This window comes from Penicillium atrosanguineum (assembly GCF_028827265.1).
Source record: "Penicillium atrosanguineum strain IBT 20685 chromosome Unknown utg000008l_segment0_segment0, whole genome shotgun sequence".
NCBI lineage: Eukaryota > Fungi > Ascomycota > Eurotiomycetes > Eurotiales > Aspergillaceae > Penicillium > Penicillium atrosanguineum.
In genome coordinates this window covers 1,462,129-1,487,241 of record NW_026623140.1, presented here as the reverse complement: position 1 = coordinate 1,487,241, position 25,113 = coordinate 1,462,129, and the positions used below count along the sequence as shown (strand labels likewise).

The 25,113-nt window shown below is 51.9% G+C and overlaps 9 protein-coding genes across 9 annotated transcripts; 4 read left to right on the top strand and 5 right to left on the bottom strand.

The window, feature by feature from the left end:
- Positions 1 to 193: 193 nt before the first annotated feature.
- Positions 194 to 1,203, bottom strand: N7443_010065 (uncharacterized protein; the record flags this gene model as incomplete). The annotated part of the gene is made up of 2 exons (XM_056890121.1): positions 194 to 667; positions 730 to 1,203. 2 exons carry the CDS (start codon positions 1,201 to 1,203, stop codon positions 194 to 196), a joined length of 948 nt encoding a protein of 315 aa, XP_056736612.1.
- Positions 1,204 to 1,260: 57 nt separating this feature from the next.
- On the top strand, positions 1,261 to 3,910 carry N7443_010064 (uncharacterized protein; the record flags this gene model as incomplete). The annotated part of the gene is made up of 5 exons (XM_056890120.1): positions 1,261 to 1,366; positions 1,422 to 1,461; positions 1,518 to 1,798; positions 1,859 to 3,636; positions 3,689 to 3,910. 5 exons carry the CDS (start codon positions 1,261 to 1,263, stop codon positions 3,908 to 3,910), a joined length of 2,427 nt encoding a protein of 808 aa, XP_056736611.1.
- A 505-nt stretch (positions 3,911 to 4,415) lies between these two features.
- Positions 4,416 to 5,522, top strand: N7443_010063 (alkene reductase; the record flags this gene model as incomplete). Its single annotated transcript, XM_056890119.1, has 1 exon — positions 4,416 to 5,522. The coding sequence occupies one exon, from the start codon at positions 4,416 to 4,418 to the stop codon at positions 5,520 to 5,522; it is 1,107 nt and encodes a 368-aa protein (XP_056736610.1).
- Positions 5,523 to 5,878: 356 nt separating this feature from the next.
- On the bottom strand, positions 5,879 to 7,633 carry N7443_010062 (putative MFS transporter; the record flags this gene model as incomplete). The annotated part of the gene is made up of 5 exons (XM_056890118.1): positions 5,879 to 6,900; positions 6,955 to 6,992; positions 7,042 to 7,150; positions 7,204 to 7,365; positions 7,417 to 7,633. The coding sequence occupies 5 exons, from the start codon at positions 7,631 to 7,633 to the stop codon at positions 5,879 to 5,881; spliced, it is 1,548 nt and encodes a 515-aa protein (XP_056736609.1).
- Positions 7,634 to 12,277: 4,644 nt separating this feature from the next.
- N7443_010061 (acetate uptake transporter family protein) lies at positions 12,278 to 13,261 on the top strand (the record flags this gene model as incomplete). Its single annotated transcript, XM_056890117.1, has 3 exons — positions 12,278 to 12,669; positions 12,731 to 12,884; positions 12,941 to 13,261. 3 exons carry the CDS (start codon positions 12,278 to 12,280, stop codon positions 13,259 to 13,261), a joined length of 867 nt encoding a protein of 288 aa, XP_056736608.1.
- A 1,927-nt stretch (positions 13,262 to 15,188) lies between these two features.
- On the bottom strand, positions 15,189 to 17,329 carry N7443_010060 (uncharacterized protein; the record flags this gene model as incomplete). Its single annotated transcript, XM_056890116.1, has 4 exons — positions 15,189 to 15,927; positions 15,977 to 16,092; positions 16,144 to 16,460; positions 16,510 to 17,329. 4 exons carry the CDS (start codon positions 17,327 to 17,329, stop codon positions 15,189 to 15,191), a joined length of 1,992 nt encoding a protein of 663 aa, XP_056736607.1.
- A 1,030-nt stretch (positions 17,330 to 18,359) lies between these two features.
- Positions 18,360 to 20,437, bottom strand: N7443_010059 (ENTH domain protein; the record flags this gene model as incomplete). Its single annotated transcript, XM_056890115.1, has 5 exons — positions 18,360 to 19,630; positions 19,684 to 19,795; positions 19,845 to 20,035; positions 20,089 to 20,326; positions 20,393 to 20,437. The coding sequence occupies 5 exons, from the start codon at positions 20,435 to 20,437 to the stop codon at positions 18,360 to 18,362; spliced, it is 1,857 nt and encodes a 618-aa protein (XP_056736606.1).
- Positions 20,438 to 21,535: 1,098 nt separating this feature from the next.
- N7443_010058 (uncharacterized protein) lies at positions 21,536 to 23,537 on the top strand (the record flags this gene model as incomplete). Its single annotated transcript, XM_056890114.1, has 2 exons — positions 21,536 to 22,036; positions 22,098 to 23,537. 2 exons carry the CDS (start codon positions 21,536 to 21,538, stop codon positions 23,535 to 23,537), a joined length of 1,941 nt encoding a protein of 646 aa, XP_056736605.1.
- A 507-nt stretch (positions 23,538 to 24,044) lies between these two features.
- N7443_010057 (40S ribosomal protein uS17) lies at positions 24,045 to 24,963 on the bottom strand (the record flags this gene model as incomplete). Its single annotated transcript, XM_056890113.1, has 3 exons — positions 24,045 to 24,113; positions 24,269 to 24,507; positions 24,789 to 24,963. The coding sequence occupies 3 exons, from the start codon at positions 24,961 to 24,963 to the stop codon at positions 24,045 to 24,047; spliced, it is 483 nt and encodes a 160-aa protein (XP_056736604.1).
- Between the last annotated feature and the right edge of the window lie 150 nt (positions 24,964 to 25,113).

Genomic DNA, 25,113 nt, shown 5'->3' with positions numbered 1-25,113 from the left:
TTGGAAATACCTCCGGAGAGACAGGTCATACCCATCGGTCCACTTACAATGTTTCCCCGGCCCCCGTGGATGCCCGGGCTTCTACGAACCTGGGAATATTAGATATATAAGCGGGCATTCCCGAACGCCTTTTTCTTTCGCCCGTTCATTAATGATACACAAAGAATATTTCTTAGAATACAGAGCAGGTACTTCATGAGACCCATTTGCCGATTGTCTCACCAAACCAGCTCACGGCCTTTTCCTGCCGCTTCGTCCGAGTATCTTCCTGAGCCTTCACGAACGGACTGGCCTCCTCGAAATACAGCTTCTGCTGCTCCAACTGGGCATTGTGGGATCGAATTTCTAATTCTCTTTCGTGTGGCGTGAGTTGCCACAGTGGCTTGGATGGCCTGAATCCTTCGGGGACAGGCTCATCTCCGGGGATCACAACCTTGGCCTTGCTGCCCTCTGGTATTTGTTCTTGCGACGGCCGCTGTGGCCCCTTCTCGGGATAGAAGAGGGATGTGACGGGTGGAATCTCAGTGCCGGCAGCCTTGGCCTCGTCCACTCGCTTCTCGTAGTCCAGCATCTGGTGGTAGAGCTTGTCGGCGTGCATCTGGATGCGTTCCTCCCTGGCGGGGTCATAGTCGAAGGACGAGGCATAGCCGAGGGCCTGTAGGAATTTCTACTCGGGTGTTAGCATAGTTCTATGCTCGGCAATAATAGTAGACATTGTAGAAGACTCACGCTCTGGGTTGTGAAGCATCGTGAGAAGATACCATTCTCAGCCGCGCACATGGTCAAACGAGACTCGAGTTGCTTGCGCCAATTCCCTGTCTTGAAGCAGTATGTCAGGGCTTCATGCTCCAGCGCACAGTTCTCCATCGCCGCCCGCTGCACAGTGTCGCCGCGCTCCTTATGATGCTCAATCACTCGCTCCGCTCCGCGAGCATCGGAACGCCCATCGAGATTGGTCGGCGGCTTGTAGGTCTTCCAAAGGTCTGCGTAGCGACCATCCTGATAGAGTGAGGCAACGGGGACGGTAGACTTCGATGGATCGGCTTGCTCTTGTGGTTGAGGCGTTTGCGCGGGTGTAGACGGCTTCTTCGCATCGTTTGCGGGCACGTATTTGTCGGGCGTCTCCTGCTCAAGGTATTCACGTAGACCCGGTTCAAGATTCTTGACCGGGTCATTCTTATTATCACTCCAGAACCAGCCCATCGTGAAGATGCGAGGCAAAACCGTTGATTTCAGAGCTGCGGAGAAGTCGGGACAAAAATGGATCTGCCCCGATTGACTCGCGCCCGACCGCCGTTGGCGTCTTTGCTCTTCCACCACAACACGACGCGTCTTTCTCGACGCCGTTCCTCCACCATGGCTTCCAGTATGTATATTTGTTCTTTGATTGATTGTGCAGTTCCTTGCTAACTATTTAACAGCGCGAGAGGAGCGGCGACAAATGCGACAGCGCGGAGCTGGGTACGCGCCTACCCCGCGAAACCATAACAGAGATCTTGAGCTAATTGATAGTATAGCACGCGCGAAATTAAGGCTGTTGACTTTGGTTTTTCATTTGGAGGACCAGCACTAGGCGCAGACCCTGCGCCATTGTCTATTGTACCTGAACCAGCTGCGCCGATGACCTCAACACCGCCGAAGTTGCAGGTTTCACAACAATCCGAGTCGCAAAGCCAAGGGAAGAATCGGCGCACTCCAGGAAGCGCACGCAATTTCCTCCCACAGCGTCCCTCTACATACGACATACCTTCGGACGACGTACCTGCAGAGCCGCGAAGCAACAAAAGGAGAAAAATCAGTGCGTGACGGATCATACCAGACTCTTTAGCATGATTTTGCTATACTAATGCATCCGAAGATCCCCCTAACACCATATCCGACACTCCTTCTCGTTCAAGTGCCCCACAAACTCATTCTGGCGACTCTGTGTCCAATGGAAATGGCGAAAGGCCCGGTACCGAGGCACCCTCAAGTCAAGCTCCTGTCGTTCCTGTCGTTCCTGTCGCAGAAGCGCCTCGACAAGTGACGCTTGGTAACGCACCTAAGTCTCAATTATCACCCGCCCCAGAGACCTCTACCGACAACCGACAGACAATTACGACGCCAGAAGCTATAGGCGGAGTTACTATATCGAAAGAGCAACAACCCAGCAGACCAGGCACATCCTCTGGTCGCATTCGGTCGCCCAAAGCTCCGCTACATCAAACTCAACCTGTCGCCGAAGAACCCCAAGCTAGGCCATCGAGCAGAGGCCAGCGAACAAGTCGATCCCCACTCCAAACCAGCAACCCGGCGCAGGAGAATCAAGAAGATCAAGCGCAGGGACTCGCGCACAACTCTGCATCTGCAGCTCAGGCGACAGATGTAAGTGTAGGGGATAATGAGCCTATAAAGACCGCAAATGAGGCTTCTTCGAACCCCAAGCGTCCTCGCGGGAGACCATCCCTTTCAAAGAAGGCGACAGAAGTTGGAAACATACCATCAAGTGAGCCTACAGAGACCGCGACGGAAGCACCTTCAAAACCCAAGCGTCCTCGCGGAAGGCCATCCCTTGCGATGAAAAACGCTGAGACAATAGAAGTCGAAGATCGGCCCAATAGTCCAGTTGAACCCGCACAGACCACAGGCGAATCATCAGGGATAGGTGCACGCTGGGGCCGTAAGAAGAAGGCAGAGAAAAAACCCGAAGCAGAGGCACAAGCAGAGGTAGAAGAACCTGAAGCGCAAGAACTGGAGACAGAAGCTTCACCGAAGGCTCGTCGTGGCCGACCTGCAAAGAAGCCTAAGCGTGCAACAGAAGCCGAAGCCGAGGTTGAACCTGAGGTAGATGTGGAAAACGTTGAAGAGCAAGAGGAGGAGCAAGAGGAGGAGCAAGAGCAAGAGCAAGTGAAAGCTGCACCTCGAAAGCGTGGCCGACCTGGGAAGAAAGCCAAGCGTGCAAGGGCGGCCGAGGCCGAGGTCGAGGCGGAAGAAGTCGAGGAGCAAGAGCAGGAAGAGGAAGCTGCACCATCAAAGCCTCATCGTGGCCGACCCGGGAAGAAAGCCAAGCGTACGACAGAGGCCGAGCCTTCACCGACAGAAGAGCCAGAAGCAGACGCCTCGCGAGAGACACGCCAGAAAAAGAAAGAGCGAGAACCTCGTGGAGAAATGGTGCCTGTTACAGTTCACCGCCTTACCAATGCTTCTGCGCTGGGCTCGATGTACACTGATGGATCTGGCGATGAGCACGAGGAGTCGGCGGACGAGCTTTCGTCCCTTCGAAAGACGAAGCTGCCTAACCGCGGTGGTGTCAACCCTGCCGACGTTCTGAGCCAGATTTGCCGTGAGACGCTGGAGAAGACACTCGCGACACTTAAGAACGGCATCGCAAATGAGACCAATCCCACTAGGCGTGCAGAATGGACTCGCAAACGAAAAGCTGTCGAAACCTTCGGATCAGAACTGGATGGCCGACTTCTTGATCTGAGCGAGATGCTCGATAGTAACTTCGTGTTGGGCGTGCAGCTCAAAAACTCAAAGCGAGATATGATGGACCTGCGAAGCCATTTGTACAGGGTACGACGGGAACGTGAGAGTATAGCACTGCGGATGGATGCGGTGCGCGCGAAGCACATGGAAGAAGAGAATGGAAAGACAGTAAGAATCTCTGCATGGCTTATCAAGGATCTACGGACTGACAATACTCAAGGGTCGCGCCACCATCAACAATTCCCTTCACAGCCTCGAGCTTGCGCTTGACCGCAGTCAAAACCAACCTTCTACGGAACCCTCTTCTGCCGACCTGGAGTTTCTGCTACGCACTGCCAGCGACGTGAGTAGCCGGGCCGGAGCACAAGGGGGTCTGTTGAATCAAATCCGTGCCTTCAATGCACAGCTTGAAAGTACGGCCCATCGCCTGGCAAGCAAGTAAATCGGAGTCATTTGGAGCCATGTTTGTCATTCGTGATACCAATTTGTTGGAGCATCACCCGAGGCCGGTCCCGGGCACAGGCGCAAGGGGAATCAGGTACTATACGTCATATGTAACGATGAAGATCGATTAGCGCGATTGAACCTACTGTGAGAGAGTTATTGAAACCTGAATTAAGGATTAAAGTTGAACCTTGGGATACATTTGTCAGCCCGCAGTTTGGAATTTTCAAACATGGTAGAGTTGATCCGACTCGGAGACTTCTCGATTCTATGCAATTCGGCAACTCCACGGCAGTGGCTCCACCGGCATACAGATCTGCTTGGAAATCACCGTGGGTCTAGCATCCAACTACTGTATAAAGACGCCCCGGTCTTGGACCTACTATAGTCCATCCATTAGACTACACTTTCCATTTTCCATCTGCCCTGTGTTGCCCGGCATCCCCCCGCATTGGTCCCCAACTAGATCTATATACGACCTCAACGAACAGAAAGCGCCCAAAATGACCAAACTCTCCGCCCCTCTCCGCGTCGGTCGTCTAGACCTTTCCAATCGCATCGCCATGGCCCCCATGACTCGCTTCCGCGCCGACGACAGCCACACCCCTCTACCAATGGTGGCGGAATACTACGCCCAGCGCGCCTCAGTACCGGGAACCCTCTTAATCACCGAAGCAACCTTCATCTCCCCGCAAGCCGGCGGTGCACCAAACGTGCCCGGAATCTATACCTCCTCCCAAATCGCCGCCTGGAAAGAAGTCACTTCCGCCGTCCACGCCAAGGGCTCCTACATCTACCTCCAACTCTGGGCCCTAGGCCGCGTCGCAAGCCCAGACCAGCTTAAACAAGAAGGCGATTTCCAACTCGTCTCTAGCAGCCCCAACCCCATCACGCCCGACGCCACAGTACCCCACGAGCTCACCGAATCCGAAATCCAGGACTGGATCAAGGACTACGCCCAAGCCGCCCGCAACGCCATCTCGGCGGGCTTCGACGGTGTCGAAATCCACGGCGCGAACGGCTACCTCATCGACCAGTTCAATCAGGACACCGTCAACACTCGCACAGACCGATGGGGCGGCAGCGTCGAGAACCGCGCCCGCTTCGCAGTCGAAGTAACCCGCGCCGTGGTTGATGCCGTCGGTGCAGACCGCACAGGTATCCGATTCAGTCCCTTCAGCACATTCCAGGGCATGCGCATGGATGACCCAGTGCCGCAATTCAGCTACCTTGCACGCAAGATGGCGGAGTTCAAGCTTGCGTATGTGCACGTGGTCGAGTCGCGGATTGCCGGAAATGCGGATGTTGAGGCGACGGATCAATTGGATTTCTTCCTTGAGGCGTATGGAAAGGCCGGGCCTATCATTATCGCGGGTGGGTTCAAGCCTGATTCGGCGAAGGAGGCGGTTGATGGAAAGTATAAGGATTATGATACAATTATTGGGATTGGAAGGCCGTTTATTTCGAACCCCGATTTGGTGTTTAGGATTTTGAAGGGGGTGGAGCTGGTTCCTTACAACAGGGACACTTTCTACCAGCCCAAGGACCCGAAGGGGTACGTTGATTATGAGTTTAGTCCCGAGTTCAAGACTGCCCAGGTGGGAGCTTGAGGGGTTATTTGTATAGCGTGGTTTGGAGTGCATACAGTAGATTAAATAGATTCATATACCTTACTCTCAACGAGATCTGCAATCTTCGTTTATCACAGATTGAATGTTTACAGGGAGCCTTGAAATTCAAGAAGTCTGAAGAGCTGCCCCGATTAGGAAGATGTATAGAAAGACGCCTCAGGAGACGATCCAAGAAAATTTTCGAGAAAAGATGAGAGGACAGACCTTTGGAAGGAATTATGCCCAATCTCTGTAGATTCCTGTTGACGAAATGCGATTACAATATTCCATGAGATCAATGTATGATGTCGGGAGCTGCAATGGATGTATCTACCAGGTTCCAATCATAGAGAATACTAAAAGCAAGTCAGCGTCAAAGCCCACCACATCATCATAAAAAAAAAAAATCTTGAAAGACTCACTCTGAACTCCCGATTCTCTCGATCCGTCATATCCAAGAACTCGGAATTCTCCCTATGCTCTCTGCCCTCAAGATTCCTATCCCTCCTCCGATTCTCCCATGTATAATACGTCCTCAACAAAATCGCAAAGACGATAGCCACCGCAATCGTGACCACAATCGCAATCTTTGCCGGAATATAATTCGGCTCGTCCTCTGTCCGGAACGTAAGCGGACCGAGAATATTACCCAGACAGAAAGACATGAGCAAGATCGCGTTCATGGTGACTTTCTTCGTGTGACCCGCGACGTTGGCGCCGGCTAGCGAGTACATTATCGGTAGTGCGGAGCCGGTGACCTGGGTGAGGTAGTTTCCCGCCAGTTGGGCGCCTTTCATGTCGTGCGGTGAGAATGCGAGGAGGCAGCCTCCTAACAATCCGCAGAGGAGGGCGGCGGCGACGCAAAGACATCGTTGATTATAGCGGCCGGCACAGTATGAAGCAGCAAGAATGCTGATAATGGAGATGACACCGTTAGGGACATTGAGGAGCTCTGTTTGTTTGGTTGTGAATCCGATATTCTTGATGATCAGCGAGGTGAAGCTGCTGATTGCTGCATTTGGGACATCCATCGCTGTGACGATCACGATGATGAGATAGGTCTGCGGATCGCGGAAGACTTCTACCGCCTGATGCAATTTGAAGTGCTTGTTCTCAATCCCCGTTTGGTTCTCGCGAAGTCGCTCAATGGCGAGGACTTTCTCGGCGTGGGTTAGGCGTGAGCTCATGGGGTTGTCGGGGAGGAAGGTGAAGATGCAGATTCCTACGGCGATGGTGATTAGGCCGAAGATTAGGAACATTATTTGCCATGACTTGAATTGGTTGTCTGTGTAGAAGAGGAGGCCGTATGCGACGAGGGCGCCCATTATGGAGGCTGTGCCGGTGCCGAGATACCAGATGCCCATGCGGTTGGGTTGTTCTATCGAAACATGGAATTAGAGGGAAATCAGACGATGTGGATTGCTGAACATACCGTTCTTCTTGTACCACATCGAGGTGATGAGAATCAATCTGATGTTTGTTAGATGGGTCCCGTATCGACATTGCGATGGCTACTCACGCTGGCGCTATTGCGCTCTCGAAGCAACCCAACAACACACGGAGCGTCATCAAACCACCAAAGTTCTTCGCTGTGCAGTTCAATGTTGTCATGAGACCCCAAAGAGTGACTAAAGCGTGTCAGTAAGCCTCCCTCTCTGTAGATATTTCGATCACAGTTTACCATTGAACCCCAAATACTTCGCCGTCGGCAATCGTTGCATCAGATAACCGGTAGGCAGCTCGAAGAACAGATACGTCACGTAAAAGGCCAGCGTCAGATCAGAGAACTTATTTGTTTGCATGTTGGTATCACTGAGCAAACCCATCACAGATGCATAGTTGACTTGAAGCGAGCATCAGCAATAGATCCATACGATAGAAGCACACAACCTACTAAGCACTTTGTCTAGATATTGCAGATTATACGCCGCCCACATCAGCGGCATGATCATCCAGTCAATCTTGCGCACCAAAGCTTTCTCATTCACTTCTGTCGCGACCGCGATATCTTCATCGCGCAGAAACTCGAGCGCCGCATCGGCCTTGCCTGTAGGCAGATTCTTGACGTCGACGTCAACCGACTGGTCGCCTTCGTCTTCTGGGCGTCCCATGCTTCAATTTGTGTGTTTTTGGACTCGAAATGGTGGTTTAGAACACTATAGATCTGCCCCCGCGCAGTCGCGCTGGGTCATTCCCCTCTAAATACATGCTGCAGTTGCATTTCACCTCTCCAACTCGGCAGAGCGTTAGATTTTTGCGACTGATAAGAGCGCCGCGATGCCTCTTCAAGAAGCTCGTTCCCGGTGCGTGCTACTCACCGCGTGCGGAGGTGCGGCCAATCCCGCCGTAGATAGCGGTGCACAGACAAGACGGCAGACAGGATGACGCATGGTTGGCTGCGATTACAACTCCGTGTTGGGGAAGGAGGTCCAAACATCTCTGAAGAGGTCATAATGAGGTCTCCAAGGCATCCTAACAGGCTCATCGGCTAAGCTGTTAGACCTGATCAGGAAGGTGTTGGACAAAAGCGACAGAGATAGCTGCAACCCCCGCTCGTCAGTCATCGAGGTAGCTAGAGCTTTCTGAGATAGATAAAAAGCGCAGCGCACCCAAGTCCGCAAGTTTTGGGGTCGTTAGTGAAAGTATGAGCTGATAAGAGGTGGAGTTGCCAGCATTCGTAGTCGCCTACCATAGTCGGTCGGGCAATTGCCAAGTCCAATAGTAGAGCAGAGTCCAAGTCAAGCAGAGGCAGGATTGTTGGGACGAGACTCGACTTGTTAGAGACTGAGACCACAAGCCGTCTAGTCTTGCCAACAGACTCATTTTTGGGTAGAGCTCATCGCGCTAGAAGCGCCCTTCACCGCAGGATCATTCCACCCTCTTAGTTCCCAGCCACACATCATTGCAGGATCGTAGAATCACTGATCGACACTGCATCATCCCGCTCTCATCTAGTAGCTATTTTCAGCTCTTCTCGGTAGAGTAGAGTATACACATGTACACTTTAAAACATATGACTCTGGCCCTAAAACTAAGTAAGCACCTTGCCCAAAGCGGTTGACCCCAACCTCCACATGTAGTATAACTCTCCGACCGTGCCCTCAAACCCCCATCCAACCTGGAGGTAACCTGGTACCCGGATTTGAACCAGCAATCAAAATGGTCTCAGACCAGTCTGCTCCGTCTCTCGAGTACCCTCGGCATTGGCGATGTAGTTCCGCTCCACCGAGCCGAATTCGGCAGACCCTGACTTGGGCAAAGTATGGTTCTTGCGGGGCGTCTGGGGGAACTCCAACAAGTTGCGTCACCTGTGACTTCACGGAGGTCCGCGGATGCAGAGATTCACTGCCAAACTTCGGCCCCGAATTGCCGGCTGAGAACAGCTGACCATCCGGGGATGCACATATCCTGAATCGCCGAGCTTCTCATTGACTGGATGCCCCCGCACCGGGGGGTCATGCGAACAGCGATGTGGGGAAGTCAGTTCGATCTATTTGTTCTGGACGTTATTCGTAGACCAATCCTGCCTTCTGGAAGTGGTTTTGGGATCTACCCCAATGACGCCAGTACCTCGCTGCTCCAGAACAACACCAGAAATCTCCAGAGCTGTTCGAGCGTTCCCCGCTCGAGATCAGTGCTTCCGGGGAAACGGAATTGATACGAGAATCTGATTGGGTGTTCTGATGCCAATCACGGTTTGCGAGAGGCAAACTATTGCCAGCAGATGTGCGATGTAGCGAGCGCGCCATCCGCATGCGTGGGTGGCGGTCAAGAGTGTCCTTGGGCCAGTGTGCGATGAAGTTGGGGAATTCGATTCAAAATTACAGTTTTTTATACCAGGTTTAGGTTACTGGGTCATGTCTTCACAATTATGGTTTTAGCTGCCGCACAAGCTCTACACGTGGGAAGCGGTGATGCGGTTAGTGACATTTTGGGTTTAGTTGGTCACTCAAGCTTCTTCACCGTATGGTCTATAGTTCAAAGCATCTCATTTCTAGGAAGGTAGCTGTGTAGCGACGAGACTCTTATCTTAGGTTTTTGATGTCTCAATTTTGTGACTGCGATTGAATCAAAGGATTTACGAACCGTCCTGAATCTGCGACATGGATCAAAACGGGTCAGATTGAGTAGGCGGATCGAACAGATCTCACGAACACGAACCCGAACAGCACACAACCTACGATAAATTAAGGGACTGTGTACCGGCCGATCGCGTTCGAGTCCGTGTACTCCCCCCCACGTGGGCGGGAGATATTAGATCAAACATCCATTATTGTTTGTCTATGATCTCGGCAAGCGACAACACAATTTGTAACCTGGGTAAGGTCAATCGACATCAAAAGCAAAAAAGCAGAAAAAGAAAAAGAAGAAGAAAAAAAAAAAAAAAAAAGAGACCGTGGACACCAGAGCACATAGCACACACTAGCTTACGAGCGGGCTACCGAAGAAGACGCCACGCAGGGAGCTCCAGATCGCAGAAAACGGAACATCCGTCAATCAGCAGAGGAGCTGCAGCATGGGAGGGGAAAAAAGCTCGAGCTGGAACCAATGAACAGACCGCACGAGCCGCAACCTTGCAGCTCGGTGCAGTGGTGTGGATTGCTCCGAACAGATTTTTCTTGCAGACCATTGTAGGTCCGCGGTGAGACTACCGTAGAGAGAACTATGGGTACTCTGGCCTTTCGTCCCGTGTCTTTCCCCTTAGCTGTCATGTCGTGTCATCCTCGGGAGGACCGCAGTCCCGTCAGGGGGTTACGGGGTGAGTCGATCTGATACGTGGTCGGAGACGAAATGGAGCCAGACACGGGCCGAATCGAAGCTGAGACTGGTCCACCGAGGTCAACATGTGGTTTTATTTGGTTTTTTTTCTTCTCTCGGTGGAGATTATCGCGTTACATAGTGTAGTGTCGAGGTGGGTGAGTACATAGTGCACATAGTGGAACAAGGCGTCTAGAGTGTTCCTCATGTGGACAATGGCTTGGTTTGTGATCCACCGGATTCTCCGCCAGCACGCCAGAATCGGATGCATGCCTAGTCGCGGTCTAGCGGCGGTTGGGGGGACCGGTCTTTTTGTTTTGTTTTGTTTTGTTTTTTTCTCACGTAGGACGCTAACGGACACCAAGTCATCTTTCAGGATATCTTGGGGGTGCATCTCAATTAAAGCTCGGTCCTCGGGTTTGGAACAAGCCGTCTTGGATACAATACAGAATATGTCAACGGGCGACAGGAGTTTAATAAGGATAAACAGGCATTGGGGGCGGTGCGACGTTTGGAGTCTCCACGGCCTGAGCCATGTTGATTTGTATTTTAGCGGTTTAGTGTGGTGCCATCGTCCCGCGACTCAAAAAAAGGGGCAAGGGGTTGTTACCTCGCGAGACACACCTTAGTCTAGGCCAGCCTAGAGGACTCCGTACTGCTTAGAGTGTGATGGCGCTGGTTAATATTCTGTTTATTGCGTGATTGGGTATGCTCAGAGTCAGCTTAGCCGAATGCTCCTTGTTTGGATCCCCCTATGGATGAGTAATCTCTGACGCTTTTTTGACTGATCCGGAGACGGGCTGTGGCCAGCACATCCTGTGTATCGTGAATTACTACTCCGCTATGGATCAAGCATCGCATTTTCCCCCCACCAGATTATCCCGGCACGTGTTACGGGTTGCCATGATCTTCCGGCCCCCCGAACAGCTCCAGCACAGCTCCAACGGAACTCCAGGGCCCCGTAAATAAAAAATAAAAAGATTCGTATTCGATGGGGTCCTTCATGGGTCCCGGGGAGAAAGCAGAATTACCGGCCATAGGTCTTCTAGCCGGTAAGTCACGGGATAGACTCTGCGGCCACAAGAAACAGGAAAAAATACGGTACGGGCCAACGATGATCAGAGCTGTCTGTCCAGGTGAAGTCATGGATTGTCCACGCCCAGAATCGAATCCCGGGCCATGATTGGCTCCTTTGGTCCTTTTACCCCACTGCCGACTTCCCCGGGCTGCTGTTTCCATCTCCTTAGCTCCGTGTCCTGTCTGTCATTAGCTCGTCTCACGCTGTGCCGTCCCGGTCTGGAGTCTCTCTGGCTAAAGTCCAGGGGATCCAGGGAGAAGATGGAATGTACTGGCCCAAAGCGCAGTCTCGTATATGAACCGTGGGTTTCTGTCCGTACGTCGCACGAGTGTCAGAGGTTTTGACCCGGTCGTTCCTTAGTTCTTGCGTCTTCCATACTCCGACCAGTCCAACTTCCAGTTTTTTTCCCTTCACCTCTTCCAAACTCAAATCCTTGCTTTTCCCTCCTAGGCCCAAGGTGCCCACTTTTCCTACCAAATTAACCTCTGTTAGCGTCAGTGGGGACTTCCTGCGGCTGCACATCATTGCAATTTATTGAATTCGCTCTTGACCACCGGGTAAGTTGCCAGGCTCCACAATCATCCATTCGCCCTGCGTTCGTCCCTTGAACTTCGTTTCGGGTCTTAGCGCTGGCAGTCACTGGGAAATTTCATATATTAGCTGCCGCACTCTTCCTTCCCCAGCTTCCCTCCTCCTTGTTTCTTCATCGCCATCTTGCCCAGCAGTGCTGTCCGGCTTCTTGATTTGATCGTTTTTTCTTTATTCCCCTTATACCCTCAGAATAACTGTGTTATTTTCCGGGTCTTCCTAGCTCAGCGAGCTGGACCTTATTTTTCCCTCACGAATTTCTCACGAAACGAACGAAACCCATAATCCAAAAAAAACCCCAAAATATTTATTCACGTTTTAGTGATCCACAATGTCTGAACCTGTGAACAACGGTGTCGAGAAGGATGTCGGCCTCGGGCCCGCCTCTACCGCCAATGGCTCCAACCTCCAGCCCCAGATGACCCATGAGGAGCACGAAACCGCCAAGGCCGCGGCTCGCTTCGGATATGGCCCGCTGGCTCAAGTGAACACCAACGAGGCTCGTCTGCCTCCCTTTGGTGGTGAGTTCCAGCCTGGTCTGTATAAGCCCGTCGAGGGCCGCAAGTTCGGTAACCCGGCTCCTCTGGGCCTGTGCGCTTTCGCCCTCACCACTTTCATACTGAGTGCTATCAACATGAACACCCAGAATATCACCACCCCCAGCATTGTCATTGGTGCTGCGTTCGCGTACGGTGGTCTGGTCCAGCTGCTTGCTGGCATGTGGTATGTATACTCCGTCAATTACCTTCCAATCTTCGAATTATATGGCTGACTCGTGAAACAGGGAAATGGCCGTCGGCAACACTTTTGGTGCTACTGCTCTGTCTTCGTACGGTGGATTCTGGATCGCTGTCGCCATCATCCTGACTCCTGGTGGGTTCGAGATTGAGACGACTCTCGGTGATCAGTTCAATGCCTCGTTCGGTCTGTTCCTCATGGTAAGCTTTCACCACATTAACCAACTTTCCAAACATCCACTAACCCTCCTTACCAGGGCTGGTTTATCTTCACCTTCCTCCTGGTCATCTGTACTCTGAAGTCAACAGTCGCGTTCTTCCTGCTGTTCTTCTTCCTAGACCTGACCTTCCTCCTCCTCGGCATCGCCTACCTCCTCCCGGAGAACGGCGCCGCCAACACCAAGATCCAGAAGGCTGGTGGTCTCTTCGGATTCCTCGCTGCCTTCGCCGCCTGGTACAACGCTCTGGCTGGTATCGCCGATACCTCCAACAGCTTCTTCATCATTCCTGTCGCCCACTTCCCCTGGTCTCCGGTAGGCCGTAGCCGCCGTGAGAAGACCGACCGTGAGATGGCGTAAACATTTTATCGTTTATCGTTATTGTCTGGAAGGAAATATGCGCTTGTAATGTTGTGTTGATTGATATACCCATGCGTTTGTGTACGGTCGCGGTCGCAAGTTCAAAGCGTGACGATTGGTTCGAGGCGTTAATTCGTCATCGGAAGCGTTGGTTGCGTTGAGTGCTTGTTGGCTGTGGCCTTGGTAGCTGTATAATTCCTCGTGGATTGGTCGATTGATCGGTCGCGGGTTTTGTGCAGTTGCGTAAAACTCCCAACTCTGTTGAATGTTTTGTAAAGTTTTGCATTGAGTCAGGGTTTATATCCTGGGGTTACCGTATTGTGCGGTTTCCCCTTCTTTTCCTAGTTGTTAATGTCTCTTTGTCTGTTTTTAGTATTTAGTATTAATTGATCGACGTTTTCATGATATATTCTGTTCCTGGTAGACTTACCTTGCCTTAATTCGATTCGGACTGGATTCCAGGTTTCAAGTCTTTGTTAGAGCCGGTGATGGTGATGGTGAATTCGGAACCACCGTCTGAACTGGACTGGTATTTAATCTCCGATACCCTTGTTTGCCCTGCGTGGTGCAATGCAGTACAGTGCAGAGCAGATCCAGGGTGACTTGAGCTGTTGAGGTTGAAGAGGCAAGGTCGATGAGATGCCAGCTTTGACTCGGTCGTGGGATACTTTCGTAGCACCTCTGTCTCTGCGAGACGCGTTATTTTCAAGAACCTAAAGGGTTAGTGAAGAGTGCTGAGCTTTGTATAGTTGTTAGTATCATCATTGCTAACCCAGAGGGTATAGTTCCGGGTAATCCAAGCGGACAACCCCAGAGCTTTGCGCGCAGCGTGGCTCAAGCAGAGTGATCCCCAGCAGAAGCGAGACACGAATTGAGATGTCGTAGAAATATAGATCAAGACAGCAGACACTGCATAATATATTACCCCTTCCCCTTCCTATGTGGGAACGTGAATCAGGGGGTAGCATTTTCAAAGTCTGGTTCTTGAAATAGAGCAAAGCCAAAAACCACCTCTTCGAAGATATTGGCTTGCGCATTGGTCAGGAAAAGACAAGCCATGGCCTTATTTTTCAGTCGAATGGAGAAGGGTGGGAATAGTGGGGATGCACGAACCAGTGCGGAGCCTTGAATCTGTTTCTAGTTCCCCAGCATCTTGTTTTTGCAAATTCGTTGCGTGTGTAGAGAGGAAGTCAGAGTTAGAATGCAAGCAGGGGAAAGAAAGGATGCAGGGTGTATTTAGCTGAGGAAATGGATCCTGAAACAATATCCGAACTATGTCCGACATCCACCCGGGCCAAGCTCGGCTCTCTCTCGGTTTTCAGGGGGTCGCGGGTAGTGTGTCCGAGTGTTGGGTGGATCGAGGCTTGCTTTTTCGGGTGTTTGACGTGGGCTTATAGGCCTTGAGAGCTCTTGCGTCCCGTGCTGGCGGACCTGGGCTGATGCTTTCGCGGAATATCCGAGTGGTGGCGGCTAAGCTTCGCGGGTTGACGGGCTGTGTTGATACCGGATGTTCCTTCCTCTTATCTTGTTCAGGGTTTGTGGGCTTGTAGGGCGTACGAGTAGAGATTTCGCTGGATATCCCGAGATGCAGAATTAATCAGAGACTTGGGGATTGTAGAACTCCGACGGAGATGGGCTGTTCCTACCTAATCGGACATTGCCTGTTTGGGTAAGATAGTTCGAGACCTCTTCCAAATGAGGCAGCGCGAGAGGATTGTGGAGACTTCTCGGGCGATAACAACATCACTACCTAGCTTAGAAATATATCGTCTACTTTAGCATCCTCAGATGATGTTGAATCCAATTCATCAGTCATTATGGCTATCCTAGCATGCTTTGTATGTACCTGATACGGACTTCGCACCTCATCCCAAGAGAAAAGGGAAATGGTAATTACATTATACGGAAGGGAGAGAGAAGTGGAAAATCACGCAGTCGGCTCCACCTGCAGCTGCACTTCCTGCCACACCTGACGCAGCATGGGCAGGTGGACACGGTCGGCATAGAAGAAGCCAAGCAGGATCGAGCGGGCCTCTTGCCAAGAGTTAACACCGTGCAGACGGGCTGCTGTCGCTAGCTCCGACACGAAGTAGGCTCGCTCTGTCGGCATACATTGGCTGCATACTGCGCCGGTGAAAAGGAGCCATATCAGGAGGTCTCGGCAGAGGGCGAAAAGCCCAGACGGGATGGTCGCTTCGAGCGCGGTACGTAGGGCGAGAATGGGCTTGGGGAGGACTGGCGCCAACATGGGGTAGAAGTTCCAGATGGCGCTGTTGTGGAAACACAGACAGGCGAGGCGGCAGCAGCCCTCGATTGAGTTATCGCCCTTGACTTGGCCGGTTGGTGTGTACCGGTCCGAGTGTAGGGAGTACTCCACATAGAGTACCTCGAAGTTAAAGTAGTCTTCCGTGTCGTCGTTGAATTCTTTGTATCCTGTGTTACCTTTGATCCATTCTGCGTACCAGGAGAGTTCAAGAAGATCGTATATAGTTTTGGCAAATAAGTCGCTGAAGATGCCGGGGATTTTGATCAACGGGATCAGACGCGTCGCCGTGAGAGCCACATCGTCCGTGGGCGGGAGAAGAGACAAGCCTGGTGGGCGTGGAGATCGTACGAAAGGGAAGATAGGTTTGGCGAGTGCCATACAAGCAACCCGAATATCTGTCCTGTTACATTGTTAGCATGGTCTTGCGAGAATTATGAAAGACGACGAACCATGATATCTGGAAGCGGACATCTGGAGGAACATCGGCGAAGTTCTTGCGCAGCCCAATCATCTGTCGCAGACCAGCCAGATGAATCTTCAGATAATCGGGGTTGCCTGATGCGATCTGCAACGGTGAGCTGAGTTCATATACATCGGACGCCATCTCCCAACTTACCTCGATAGTCAACAAGGTAGACACCGCCGCAATCAACTCATCACTGGACGCCTTCACCGGGTCCGACAAACCCTCGTTCACCAATCTAATAGTCTCACCACGATGGTGGAAAGTATCAATCACGAGTGCACTGCGTGGCTGATTGGGATCTCGGACCGGCAATTCGCCCCGTTGCACTGCCGCATTAGAAGTGGACATGCAGATCGTCGCGTGGAGAATAGCCGGGTCACGCTGAATAAGAGCAGCCCAATGTGCCTGCAATTTAGGCTTATACCGCGTCTGCAACGGATGGGCTTGCTGCGTCAGATCCCAAAGGACTGTTTGGAGATTAGCATGCATCTCGGAAACGCTAAAGAAGACACTCACAGTTCTGCAGATGGCGCATCATCCGATCCGTGAGCTGTGTATGCCCCGTGTTAAACGGATCGCGCGCACCTGATCCTATATACGTCCATACAGTCGGCGCCGGCTCCGACTGTCTAACTTGATAGCCCACCACTTCGTCTAAATTACTATCATCCCATGAGTCATCCCACGCTTCCACTGCGCCAACGGAGTAGTAGGATCCAGTCGCAGCGGTGGTCACGGGCATCAATTCCTGACTGTGATTGATCTGCTCCATGACCTGCGAGCTGCGCCGACTGCTAGACGAAGACGATGAAGTCGATGAGGTTGACGAAGTAACCAGCGGAGGACGAGGCGGCCCCAGAGCCCCGGGCGCCGTCTCTGGCGGCTGGAAAGCCAAGTGTTTGAAAGACTTGCTCTTATAGCGCTTTGTATTCTCCAGGCGCTTCTTGCGATTATGCTCGGACATAACGTGGGACCGGATCCGCTTCAAAGTCTCTTCTTTTGTCCCGCCCGCCGCCGACTCCTGATCTGTATGCACCCAGAACAGCGTCGACTTCCCTGCTGCTGCTGCATTGGCGGACTTTCGGGGCTTGCGGACCTTGGAGGATGCATTTTTCTCGCTGCTTGAGGCCTGCGTGACTGGCTTGGGAGCTGGTGCGGCGACCTGGGGGGTCTGCGGGGTGAGCCCGTCAGGGCGAGGGATGGTATAAGGGTCGGCGATATGAACCTGATCGGTAGCAGGCCACGGTACCTCCGGGGGAGGTCGAGACAGCACGGGCAGAGTGCTCTGCTCGTATGTACCGGGGAATTGCTCCGAGTAGTGGCCGTTGGCGTCCATGAGAAGGGAGCCGTCGAAGCTTCAGTGGAGAAGGAAAGGGAAAGAGAAGAACATTTCAAGGTCCCCGACGGACCGGCGGGGTATTTTAAACAGACAAGATATTTCCAGCGAGATTCTTCACGATTATGATAGCATCGTCAGACGAATCATGGCCCCCGCTAAGCAGCTAGTGGGATGCGAGGCTGCGCCCGGCACGTTAAGAGGATTTGGGGATAATTTTTGGACTAAGAATTCCAGACCCGGGACAACGCGAGGGTCTGTTCTCAACTTTGTTTGATACAAGCTACACACTCACTTCGAGCCCCATGCCCCAAGCCTCTCAACTTTAGGACCCTAGCGCCCCACCGTGGATTTCCGCGAGCTCTATCTTAAACTGTGGACCGTGGACCGTGTGGCGTCTCGCTAAAGTTGTGGATTTAGAAGTCATGCGGACTTTTCGTCCAGTGCTAAGCCTGAACGTCTTAGTGGGATTTCCAGTCTTCCTTGCGAGTAGCAAGTACTGGACTTGTCCGTAGTCGAGTAGCGCCACGAAGCGGGTCCGAATTGGCCCCTCCCTGAGTCGCGCTAACCACCGACTCTATTCATATTGTACCTACGTCCGTAGATCAGCCAACAGTAAAGAATAAGCATTATCAAAGAACCCCGATCATCTTCCTTTTTCGCCCCTGTATGACGACGAGAGCCGACGAAAATCGCCACTAACTGTCCCCATCGCTACCCGACTCGGCTTCAAGCCGATCGATCGCCCAGTGCCAACACCCAGATGGATCTGATATCAGCACTAGCAGAGCCGAAATTACGATGTACTTCCGACCTCAAATACTTGTTTCGGTAATTAATTTTTGCGTTGCGAAAGGGAGATTTTCAAGGTCTAATGGCCTAGGGGGCTACATCTACAGCCCCGCTGTACCAGTTGGCGCGGACTAGAAGGAGACAATTGCTCGGGGAACATGGGAACACAGAAAGAATAAAGATGAAGAGCAAGTACGCTGCACTAATAAGAGTCCCCGTATATGCCAGGCCTCCCATCTTAGGTCATGCCCGGTCGCGGGAAGATGGGCACAGTGTCTAGCTGTTCTAAGCCGCCCATAGTACCATTCTGTCCACTTTGTTGCCACCCTTGTCCGGTCTGCTGATTGATAAACTGGCTCTGTCGGAAGGGGTTGGTACTCCCTGTGGGGTTGGGTTGGAGGGGCTGGAGTCCCGCATTCTGTGGAGGCGGCACGGAAGATGCCCGAGCGAATGGGTTGGTTCCCGTCCGCTGGGGCTGAAGGGCTGGCGGTTGCGACGGAGCTAGAGGTTGCGCTTGGGGTTGCGCTTGAGGAAGTGGCGGGAGCTGAGGAGCTTGCTCAGGTACCCCAGTGTTGAACTGTGCCATGGAAAGACGCTTGGCAAATGGGTTGGTATTCTGCCGTTGTAGGGGGGCGGCCGCTGGCGCAGCACCACCAGTAGGTTGATTTGCCAGCATTGATTGCCGGAAGGGATTTGTTGGTGTCGAGGGGGGCTGCAGCTGTTGCATGGGTTGCTGCTGCTGAGGGAATGAAGCAGTCCCATTCTGGGGAATGGGCGCAAGCTGCGGCTGATACCCGTATTGCTGGGGACCGTATCCTCCAAACCCGGCACCAGTGGGCTGAGCTTGGAGCTGCTGCGCTGGTGGCTGTCCAAATGGGTTTCCGGTGATTTGCTGCTGTTGCTGTTGAGGGAAAGCCACGCCGTATGGATTCGCCTGGCCATGTCCCGTCGCCTGGGGCTGCTGCACGAAACCTGTCTGTTGGGGTTGGAACCCAGTCTGCTGAGGATAGAACGCCTGCTGCGGCGGTTGCTGGAAGCCCGGTTGTTGGTAGCCGGTTTGCTGGTACTGCGCGGGGGTCTGCTGAGCCATTGGCTGCTGGTTCTGCTCGATCGATTCAAAGAAGTCGATCAAATCCGGGGGTGGGGGCTTCTTCTGTTCCGGGAGCTTGGTTGGATTCCTTGTGGCTTGGGCTTGAGCCTGAGCCTGAGCTTGAGCTTGAGTGCTTGCGAAGGGGGCTGCGACGGAAGGCGGCTCTTTCTGCTTGATTCCTTTCCCGGCAAGATATTCTCGGCGGCGGAGGTCAAAGTCCGGGTCGTTCAGATCATCCTCGAGGAGGCGCGTCAAGTCTGTGGAAGCATGCTTGAGTTTCGGGATTTCCAAGCGGGTAGCAGACTGGAAATGTCTTGCGACGCCCAGGAACTGCACGACTTCTTCCGTCTGCTTTGTAAACATCTTGTAGATTGCCAGCGCGCGTTCGCTATCCGGTCTTGACATTTCGAAATAATGCTCTGTTAACGTCCTTTGTTAGACGTTGTTCAATTCGGGGAGAATGATGACCTACCCAAGACATTGATTGTGCCCTCGTTCATAACCGAATACAATACCAAAAGATCGAGCGTCAGGAGGCGAAACGCAGTCAAACTAATCTCGTTTTCGGGCTCATCCGTCAGAAGCTGTGTTATCTGTCAGCCACCGAATGTCAATTGATGCAACTCCACTCACATCGCATCGCAATAATGCGCGAATCTGCTTCTGAACAAACTCCGTCTCTCTCAAGAGGCCCTTCTCCACGCTGAGTCTCTTCAAACGCCCGGGTCCGCTTCGTACGTAGTCCGTCTGGGTGGCATCAAATGCTTTTGCGCGCGCGATGAGATACTCAGCATACCGCCGGATGTTGTGTCCCTGGGATTGTGCTACAAGAATAGTCAGTACTCTGCTCCGTGTTTCGCCCAGTTATGGATCGTACCTTCGGAAAAGTTACTGGGCGCGATCTTCTTCGGGTTGTCGGAGAGGAAGGTCAGGGCCGCATCCTGCTGGCCTTCGCGGATCATGAGGTGGACGACAATAAGGGCCTTGAAAACGATTGTCCATGCTGAATCACGTAGTCGATGTTGAAGGGTTCGGAAGATTTCTGCGACGCCCGCTTCGCCGGTATGGGTCGCCACAAGGATGGTTTCAATGTATTTAGATTTTGGGGCCGCGAGCTACGCGCATATAACTGTTAGCCCTTGCATGTGGTATTGAATAAGGTCCTCAACACCGGAACCGACCTTGAGCTTGGTGGCCCCCTTTACCGACTTCTCAAAGCCCGTCATTGTGTTGGGGGGGGCGGGGGTACGTCAGATCCCCTTGTTTCAAATGGATGCAGAGTGTAAAAGAAATAGAATTGGGTGGTGTTTGCAATAGACTGAAGTTCCCGCTTCAGATGTCAATGCCTTTATCGTGTCTGTACAAGATCCTCAATCATCACCGTCACCCTGGAGATGCCTCATTTGGTCATAGCGGGTGCCTGGGGGTAAACGGCAAGAAGGGCGGAAGTACCGGGATGACAATTGACAATCAGGCAAGTTCCGCGATGGCGGCAAGAGAGATGCGAGGATTAAGGACAGGGTCGCGAGAATCCCAAGGGTCAAGTTGGGCGTGTTCAAGTGGGCGGAGCTTCAAGTCCGGGCGTCGGGTTCCTAGTGTCCCAATCGGGTATAGCGTGTTTTGGTGCACGAGCTGTCGTTTTATACTCGATGTGCATGAACCTAGCCATTTTCGTCTTGCTCCCTGTTGATCTGGTGAAGCTGGAACACGATGGGGTGATTTATTGGTTATCCAGAATTCCAGGCATGCCTTCATACTCCAAATGTTCCTATACCTATTGAAATTGTTGTCCAGGCGATGTCCGTGGACCGGAGTGGAGATATATAGTGCCGGACTTTGAAGATACTATGAGCCTTGTCAATTTATCTGTGCATGGATTGCCTTGACTGTTTGGAACTCATCCCGTGGGACATTCATTGATCACCTAGACGAGACCTGTGGATTCAAATTGGTCATGGAAAATCAAAATTGCGTTGGAATATCGCCTCTAATCATACTTGAGTTTATGTATAAGATGACTCGAATGTCCTGGTCGCATCCCAGAGTCAGACAACCACCTCAGTTCTATTCACAGGCCCTCGAAGTGAGAGCCAGCGAGTCTCATTGAATTCCCTCGAAGATTCAAGCTTCGAAGGCGCTCTCACTTCCGAAGGTTCTCTCACTCCCCTCACTCCCAGCGAGTCTCTCCGCCGCTTCAATTCCTTTCTTTCCCTCTTTTTCACCTCCAGGGCCTCGAGCGACTCGAAATTTTTTAACATCTCTCCCTCTTTCTTCTCATTCATCACATCCCTCTTGCTTCCAAATACCAGACACATCTTTCCAAGATGGGAGGATACAAACCCCCTATGGTCCCCAAAAGACCTCTCAAGAAATCACCCAAGAAGACCCCCCCGAAGTCTCCTAAGATGACTTTTCAGTGGGATGATCACCGACGAGAAGTGCTGTGCTGCCTGTGCAGGTTCTTTGAACTGGCCCGCCATGACTTCCAGAGAATATTCTCTGATATCTTCCGAGACCACCTCCTCGAACGTGGTTTCCCCGGCAATCAGATGCCATACACAAGACTCTACGCCCAATGGACATGGATGAAGAGGATAGACCACCCTTTGTGGTTGTTTGTTCACAAGGAGACCAATTTCATTGAGAACCAAGAGTGGAAAGATATTCTGCGACAGATCCGTGATTCTGCGAGAAGACTGCGAATCTCTCTGACTGAGAAAGAAAATGACGCCACAGATGAGCACAAATCGGAAAGTAAGATTTCGGAGGATCTTTTGCCGATAGAACAGGCAGTGGAAATCATCTTGCAGAGTGTTCTGAGCCATGTAAGAAAGAGGATTTGCATCATACATATCCGTGTACACCTGAGTCTAACCTTCTTTCTAGTCATCCTCATCCGACGATGTTGACAATGACCGAGGCACAGACACCCGGGTAATGCCCCATCCGGATACCCCAAGCTCTTTTGTTCGAGCGCAAATTCTCTCTGATTTCGATGATGCCACAACCAACGAACGTTTGCTCTGGGGAGAGCGTTGCTATTGGTGTGAAAAGGATGGGCCACCACCCCCGGTAGAGGGAAACCAACACATAAACTCTGATGTCCAGACTGATACGTCAGAGTTAATGGGTCTACAAGGAAACCCACTGTCAGAGGAAGTCGCAATAAACATGACAACTCATGTCAATCTGCACGGCCATTGCCCCCCCAAGGATCTACCAGCTGTATTATATAGGTGGTCAAATTTCAACTCACAGGGTATCAATTGCCGAGGCATAATTCGGGCTGGGCTGTTTACAACAAGCGGTTCTGTAACATTCCAGCCAGAGGATGTTTCTGAGGAGGAATTTCTGGAGTATTTCAAACTCCACGTGTCGAAAGTACTCAAACCGACGCCATTTATCTCATTCTTTAAGAAGCCGTTGGCGCCAATCCACCGAGGGCTTCAGAACGGAGACGGGGCGGCAGTATTCATCATCGATACTGCAAAGCTCAGCAATAAGGCTTTTAAAGCCGCACCACTGGTCAAGCTAACAGACACCGCAAGAAAGAAATACAAAGGTTACGGTGAATACTTGATCTGGAATGAAGTACCCACAGATGCAATTGCCTGTACGTTCACTATGACCAAGCTGGAAAAGATTGCCCGCGAGCACCCAGACATTGCTGCATTTTTACAATTGCCTCGCATCCATGCGCGACCAAACTGCACTAAATTCCTGTACAATGATCTTGCAATGAACAGGCCCAAATCAATCGATGGCTATGTTGCCCTACTGGAGAAGTTTACAGCATTGCTTGGAGTCCCTGGAACCCTTAGGAAAACTGTTGCAGCCGGGTTTAAAGAGGCGTGGTTTGACAATTTCCGAGGGTTCGAATATCAAGCACCAGACATCTCCGATTTGCCCGGTAGAATAAGTGAAGTGGGCGAAATCGAGTCGCACGAGCCCGACGATTACTACATGTCGATTTTGCCTAGGATTCGCTCGGCATCATATGCACCACCTGCTGACAGCGACAACGATGATTCACATTCTTCTTCAAGCAATGAGAGTCGAGAAAGCGAAGAAGCAGAGGCAGAAGCAGAGGCACCTTGTCCAAGATGGGATACTCCAGAGGCGCCCTTTTCAACCCACGATTACTCCAGTGATGACGACTTGAAGATGCCGGCGATTGAGCCTCCCAGGAGACGAAATGGTCTCAGTGAGACGGAAACTTATGAGGCATGGCCGAACGAGGAAGATTACATGAGAACGTCCATTAGGTGGCCCGCTCGAATGTTTGCAAAGGGAAGACCCGAAATGTGGAGTGCGTATGGTATGTGACGAACCAGATGAGATTTGTTGAGCTACGTGTCTAAAGTCATCAATGTCAGATGTTGAGCGAACGCAAAGACATCACGTAAAGCTCCAAGCCATTTAGCAAAACTACCGAATGGCATCGAAAGCAACCCTGACCATCTAAAGCATTCAAATGGCCAAGGTTGGTGGCTACCGAGACAAGATACCTGTAATATGCGACCAGGTAACCCTACTGAGAAAAAGAGACCAACGGTTCAGAAGGACAGATTAAATCTGGAAAATGCAGTATCAAAACAGATCTCAGCCCGTGCTCCAGGATATGCCTGTCGCCAGGGCGGGTGTACGGTTTCCATGGCAGGAGGATGGATGAAATATTTTTGCTTTTTGTGGGGATACACATTGTTCAGCAAGGTATCTGGGACATGGAAACTCGTAAACTATCCCGAACCCCAAATGAATTCCTTTATATCCAGGTCAAACCGCTTCCTTCGCCGAATTGTCCATTCCGAGCACCCAACTCTTTAAACACACTTAGAACTTGGCGAAAGACTTGACGGCCTTGCCGGTGCGGGGCAGGACGCGGAGGGTGTTGAAGCGGACCTGTAGAGATATGTTAGATCTGGTTCAGGAATGGTAACGTATATGTAGTGTGCGACAGATGAGCTGATGTTTCACAGGTGTCATGTCATGAAACAACTGGCACCACCCTGACTCGCTACACTACATGCGTCAGTAGGGTAAAAGGTAGAACGTACGGTCTTGGAGAGGGGACGGCACTGGCCAACGGTAACCCAGTCACCCTCCTGGACACGGAAAGCGGGGGAAACGTGAGCAGCCAGGTTCTTGTGGCGCTTCTCGTAACGGTTGTACTTGGGGACGTAGTGGAGGTATTCACGGCGGATGACAAGGGTACGGTGCATCTTGGTAGACACAACACGGCCGGTGAGAATACGACCACGGATGGAAACGAGACCGACGAAGGGGCACTTCTTGTCTGTGGAGGCTGTTAGTGATTTGTGCGGAATTGGTGGCGAGCGGAGATTTTCGATGTGTCTGGTCTTTTTTCAAGGTTGGAGAAAAGGAAGGTCAAAATGTCATAGAGCCATGTCGTTGCCCAGAGAGACACTGTCGATTTGCCCTTTCCCCCCTCTTCGTAATGTCGAGTCGCACAATTCCTGCCTAGCCCTTCGGCATCCCATCTCCACCTCGAAAAAAGACCATAAAATCGTGTATCTCGTCATGTCGCCTGGTGAATTTATCGCGGATCGTGCATACCGATGTAGGTGCCCTCAATGGCGGTCTTGGGGGTACGGAAACCAAGACCGACCTCCTTGTACCAGCGGCGGGCCTGGCCAACCTTCTTGGACTTAGCCTTGGACTTGGTGTTCAAGAAGATGTGAGGCTGCTTCTGGAAAGCGCGCTCAGACTGGACGTTCAACTCGGTCGCCATAGTTGCGGTGTTGTCGACGGGGAAGCGAGGTCGAGCTGGATGTGAAAAGTCGGTGGTCGGAGGTTCACGAATGGGTCGTCGAGAATGGAAAGATTCGCTAAAGGCGCGCTGCTCTTGTGTGTGTTGCGCTAGTCCGTATTGGGTCTAGTG